The sequence below is a fragment of the Bactrocera neohumeralis genome, chromosome 5 (assembly GCF_024586455.1).
Source record: "Bactrocera neohumeralis isolate Rockhampton chromosome 5, APGP_CSIRO_Bneo_wtdbg2-racon-allhic-juicebox.fasta_v2, whole genome shotgun sequence".
Lineage (NCBI taxonomy): Eukaryota > Metazoa > Arthropoda > Insecta > Diptera > Tephritidae > Bactrocera > Bactrocera neohumeralis.
This window is the reverse complement of record NC_065922.1, coordinates 64,252,406-64,258,161: the sequence shown is the minus strand read 5'-3', so window position 1 is coordinate 64,258,161 and position 5,756 is coordinate 64,252,406. Positions and strand designations below refer to the sequence as shown.

Below are 5,756 nucleotides of genomic sequence, written 5' to 3'. Positions count from 1 at the left end.
ATTAGATTCGAAAATGTCTTCGATATAAATACGCAAAAAAATACGAAAACATCCACCAAACTGATCCAACCTTTTGGGAACGTGTCATTTTCACTGATGAGTGTAAATTTAATGTTTTCTCCAACGATGGTCACACCAAAGTCTTCGCTGCAACGAAAAAATATTGTTCCCACCGTTAAGCATGGTGCAGGATCTGTGATGGTGTATGGTTGTATGGCGGCTAGTGGTGTCGGACACATAAGATTTATCGATGGAATAATGGATAAACATATGTAAATTGATATTCTTAAGGACACCTACATCCCAAGTCTCGAGAAACTTGATTTGCCAGGTGAGCCTATCATGCTTCAAGACAATGATCCGAAGCACACTTCTGTATTAGTGAAGGAATGGTTGTTGTACAACGTGAAATCGAAGATGGAACATCCGCCACAATCTCCTGACTTAAATGTTATTGAGCATTTATGGGATCATTTGAAGAAACAGATTAAGAAAAGGCGTGCAACATCAAAATCGGATCTGAAGGCTATTATAGTTGATGAATGGAATAAAATATCGCCGGAAACTACTCGAACTTTAGCCTTGTCTATGCCGTCTCGTCTATTCGAAGTTGTTAAAGCCAAAGGAGGCCATACGAAATATTAACTACCTATTTTTAAAGTTTTTTCCTAACACCGTATGTACACTTATGTGACAATTCCTTTTAATGATTTTTGAATTTTCGCTTTTGTTTATCGTTTTATTTTCAATGAATTGTTATGTATGTTTTTTCCAACTTTTAAATAATAAATTAAATAAAACTGCATAAAAAAATTTAAACTTTTAACTTAATTTTGTTAGAAAAGCGAAAAATTGTCATCGTATGTTCACTTTTGTGGTTAAGTGTATGTTCACATATTCGCTGCCTGGAAGCTTGAAAAGTTGTGAACCGACTTTGACCATCTTTACACTGCGTAAGGAGACTGGACCTCGTCCTCTTTAGTAAAGTTAATTGAATTTAATTCATCAATCTCCATCCTGTTAAATTTTATATACTTACTTAGAATATTTAACAGTTTTCTATATCGTTTAGTTTAAGATGTTACAAACAAACGTTAGTTGAACAAACTATTACATGACTTTGTGTAACATTGTGAGAGTATCTCTCTCTAATAAGGTTACTAGTTCGGAGATACTTGGCGCAGGCAATTTCAATTTCGGGGACCTCTTCGCAACTATGTATTAGCTGTATCTGGAGTAATTTAGCGTTTTTTTTTTTAAATTCCTATTTATTATGTGAAAGACACTTTAATACATTTTCCAAAAAAGAGAATATGAAGTATTTATTTCGCAAAAACATGTTTGACTTTACAAATTGAATGCTTAAAACTAAAATTGACATTTCGTATCCGTTATCTTTTCACCTGCACTTCGCAAAATTCTTGATAAATAAATTCATTATTTAAAACATTGTTGGTAGCAAAGTAAAATGTAATCGTTGTGGTTTTCTATCGACTGTTGTAGTTGTTAAACTTTTTACTAATCCAACCAACAACAAATTTATTCGAACTTATCCTCTACGTGGAGCAAATATAGCGAAGCGGAAAGGCCCACCAAAACCAAAACCTTTAGGCTCAGGATTCCTGCCATGTGGTGGTCCTTGATTATCCGCTGGTTTCCTGCCACGTGGTGGTCTTTCTTTATCCGTTGGTTTTTTTGCTGGAGTAGGAGGAGGAAGAACATTTGGACCTTTCATTACTAGTGCAGCAACAGTTGTTGCTTTGTTGTTGTTTTTTTCTTGTTGTTTTTTTCGTTGTTGTTGTTTTTTTCGTTGTTGTTGTTTTTTTCGTTGTTGTTGTTTTTTTCGTTGTTGTTGTTTTTTTCGTTGTTGTTGGTGATGGAGAAGCAGCAATCTTTACTGAAGTAGTTGTTGTTTTTTTCGTTGTTGTAGTTGCCGCAGTTGTTGTTGATGGAATAGCTGGTTTTGTTGTTGGTAATATAGCAGCAGACTTTGCCGGAGCAGCAGTTATTGCTGGAGCAGCAGTTGTTGTTGGAGCAGCAGTTATTGTTGGAGCAGCAGTTATTGCTGGAGCAGCAGTTGTTGTTGGAGCAGAAGTTATTGTTGGAGCAGCAGTTGTTGTTGGAGCAGAAGTTATTGCTGGAGCAGAAGTTATTGCTGGAGCAGCAGTTGTTGTTGGAGCAGCAGTTATTGTTGGAGCAGCAGTTGTTGTTGGAGCAGAAGTTATTGCTGGAGCAGAAGTTATTGCTGGAGCAGCAGTTGTTGTTGGAGCAGCAGTTATTGTTGGAGCAGCAGTTGTTGTTGGAGCAGAAGTTATTGCTGGAGCAGCAGTTGTTGTTGGAGCAGAAGTTATTGCTGGAGCAGCAGTTGTTGTTGGAGCAGCAGTTATTGTTGGAGCAGCAGTTGTTGTTGGAGCAGAAGTTATTGCTGGAGCAGCAGTTGTTGTTGGAGCAGCAGTTGTTGTTGGAGCAGAAGTTATTGCTGGAGCAGCAGTTGTTGTTGGAGCAGCAGTTGTTGTTGGAGCAGAAGTTGTTGCAGTTGTTGTTGGAGCAGCAGTTATTGTTGGAGCAGCAGTTGTTGTTGGAGCAGCAGTTGTTGTTGGAGCAGCAGTTAGCAGCAGTTATTGTTGGAGCAGCAGTTGTTGTTGGAGCAGCAGTTGTTGTTGGAGCAGAAGTTATTGCTGGAGCAGCAGTTGTTGTTGGAGCAGAAGTTATTGCTGGAGCAGCAGTTGTTGTTGGAGCAGCAGTTGTTGTTGGAGCAGCAGTTATTGTTGGAGCAGCAGTTGTTGTTGGAGCAGCAGTTGTTGTTGGAGCAGCAGTTATTGCTGGAGCAGCAGTTGTTGTTGGAGCAGCAGTTGTTGTTGGAGCAGCAGTTATTGCTGGAGCAGCAGTTGTTGTTGGAGCAGAAGTTATTGCTGGAGCAGCAGTTGTTGTTGGAGCAGAAGTTATTGCTGGAGCAGCAGTTGTTGTTGGAGCAGCAGTTGTTGTTGGAGCAGCAGTTATTGTTGGAGCAGCAGTTGTTGTTGGAGCAGAAGTTATTGCTGGAGCAGCAGTTGTTGTTGGAGCAGCAGTTATTGTTGGAGCAGCAGTTGTTGTTGGAGCAGCAGTTGTTGTTGGAGCAGCAGTTATTGTTGGAGCAGCAGTTGTTGTTGGAGCAGAAGTTATTGCTGGAGCAGCAGTTGTTGTTGGAGCAGCAGTTATTGTTGTTGGAGCAGCAGTTGTTGTTGGAGCAGCAGTTGTTGTTGGAGCAGAAGTTATTGCTGGAGCAGCAGTTGTTGTTGGAGCAGCAGTTATTGTTGGAGCAGCAGTTGTTGTTGGAGCAGCAGTTGTTGTTGGAGCAGAAGTTATTGCTGGAGCAGCAGTTGTTGTTGGAGCAGCAGTTATTGTTGGAGCAGCAGTTGTTGTTGGAGCAGAAGTTATTGCTGGAGCAGCAGTTGTTGTTGGAGCAGCAGTTATTGTTGGAGCAGCAGTTGTTGTTGGAGCAGCAGTTGTTGTTGGAGCAGAAGTTATTGCTGGAGCAGCAGTTGTTGTTGGAGCAGAAGTTATTGCTGGAGCAGAAGTTGTTGCTGTGCTATTAGTACTGGTTCCTGAAGAATCAGCTACTGCCATGGTGAATAAACCTGAGGCTAAAAGAAAAATGTAAAGGAAAGAAAATGATTTCTCCATTTCTGTTTTTGATTGCTATAACTCCGTTATGCTGTCGTTGTAAACTCGATGAAGATTATCAAAATTACGAGCTTTATATACAAAATCTTTTGCCTTCTATGTGAACATTTTGCAATGTTAATATTTGCACTTTGCGGCTCAAATGCTGTTTTTATTGACAGATGTCATCAAATATTTGGAAACGAAAACAGCTGTGCAAAAATTTCTCAAATATCATACACATGTCGAATATTATGAATCTCCACATCTTCTTCTACTTTACTGACGTAGATATCGCTCCGATGTTACAGCCGATCTCTACATACGTAGACATATATAGTACTTATACTCACTAAGTGAATAATTAGAGTTAAACTGCAGAAAGCTCTCCCACAAGGCGCTATGAAAGGGATATTCACAGCTTTGAAGCTTTCACGCACGTAAGGTAAGTCCACTATTGAGCCAACTTTCACAAGCTTTAGTAATTTGAAAGTCATTGTTGATAGTTCTCATAGCCAAGGGAAAAGGAAATCTTTTCAAGTTTACAATTAAGAACAACTGTACAGCAATATCGGGTCCGTTGAACCTGCTCTGCAGGCTGTAGTGTCATGACTTGCGAGAGCCTTTATGCATAAGAAATTTAACTGAAGGACCCTTCTCGATATCGAGAGGGCTCTTAACACTGCGGGGTAGGAGGCGCTGGTTAAAGTACTAAAATCTTTTGAGGTTGAATCAAACCTCATGCACCTCATATATACAGAACGGTCGTAGCCATAATTTTATTTACCTGGAAGTATAAAATCACATGCGCAACTCTCCCTTTTTTTTGCTGTTTCACCTGAAATACATAGGGCTTATCCTGGATAGAGAGCTTTCATGTAGACCAAATATTGGAGAGAAAGTAAGAAAGGAATCGGTTGCTTTATGTTGCTGTTGAGGCGCTGTACGGAGGTCGCAATATCGTGAAAGAGTTAGTAAACATATACGAAGCCAATAATTAATAATTCATCTGGTGAAGTGCACTCGAAAAGGCCACAAAGTTTGAGCGTATCTAATGGGCGGCTCTAATAGGCATCTCGGATGCACTGCGGACTGCGTCAACTGCATTTTTCACGGATGGGTCGAAGCTAGGGCTGCAGGTTTTAGGGGGAATTTTCTGTAAGCAGCGCTCCGTCAATCCTAGCTTTAACCTACCATTGCGGTCTTTTTTAAGCAGAAGTTGCTGCCATTAAAGTGTTGGTCGACGTACTAGTTTTTCAAGGAGATGAAAATTCATTTCGATAGCTGAGCGACAATACCAGTGCTGAGCCTGCTAACTAGTCAAGGAGTGTCGGTCCTCACTCGAAATATTTTCAATCTTTCAATTGTCATAGCGGAATCGAGAGCAACTGCGAACTAACAAGAGGATGAACCCTTGCCCCGCACACATTTGAATGGAATGGGTTGGAACTCCATTAGCATCTTACGTTCCAGCAATCTACCAATACATCTTGCGGCACTGCTCTTGTGCAACTATAAGATGCTTTTGACCTCAAAAGAACCGGCGATTTATATTATATCTGGTCAAAGGTATCTAAACTCGAAAGCATCTTTCAAAATATATTGGGATTTGATCCGACGCCAGACCGAGACCGAGTTTTCGAAGGAGCCAATTAATATTGGAAGGGAATAAAATAGTAGAAAGTTGATAATATAAGAAATAATATACATATACATATCTTGAACTATTGGGTTTTGATGGGTTATTCCATACCTTTCAAGGCTACTTCTGTAAAAGATATCCAAACCATCAAAGACTTCGTGTGATGCTTACTGACTCTTTCACGATATTTGCTTTTAATGCTGGAATTTGAACTTTTCTGTAACTTACCCAAACCACTAACAGAATCATTCAACCAAACTTTTAGAAACTAAGTGGACTGAGCTTACCAATTATCGCTTAAAAGCTTCTAACTAAAAGGTGACGTATCCGATCTATTAAGTCTGCATTTGATAACAATACAAACTATATTTTTTAATAAAAAGTAGTAGAATCTCGTAAGTCGTTTCATACCAATAGAGGTTAAAGAGAGAGGAGTTCGCCAAGCGATCTGGGCTGAGGACATACATATATG

At 39.8% G+C, this 5,756-nt stretch overlaps 1 protein-coding gene across 1 annotated transcript; it reads right to left on the bottom strand.

The window, feature by feature from the left end:
- Window positions 1-944: 944 nt before the first annotated feature.
- Window positions 945-4,139, bottom strand: LOC126759343 (mucin-1-like). The gene is made up of 4 exons (XM_050474078.1): window positions 4,037-4,139; window positions 2,535-3,164; window positions 1,990-2,479; window positions 945-1,017 (listed from the first exon to the last, which is right to left on the bottom strand). The coding sequence occupies exons 1-4, from the start codon at window positions 4,137-4,139 to the stop codon at window positions 945-947; spliced, it is 1,296 nt and encodes a 431-aa protein (XP_050330035.1).
- Window positions 4,140-5,756: the final 1,617 nt, after the last annotated feature.

Excerpts from the sequence above, each read along its gene's own strand:
- LOC126759343 (XM_050474078.1), bottom strand. The coding sequence starts at position 4,139 with ATGACTTTCAAATTACTAAAGCTTGTGAAAGTTGGCTCAATAGTGGAC. Across the intron at positions 3,165-4,036 it reads TATCCCTTTCATAGCGCCTT|CAATAACTTCTGCTCCAACA; the intron begins GTGGGAGAGCTT and ends CTGCTGCTCCAG. Across the intron at positions 2,480-2,534 it reads CTGCTGCTCCAACAACAACT|CAATAACTTCTGCTCCAACA; the intron begins GCAACAACTTCT and ends CTGCTGCTCCAG.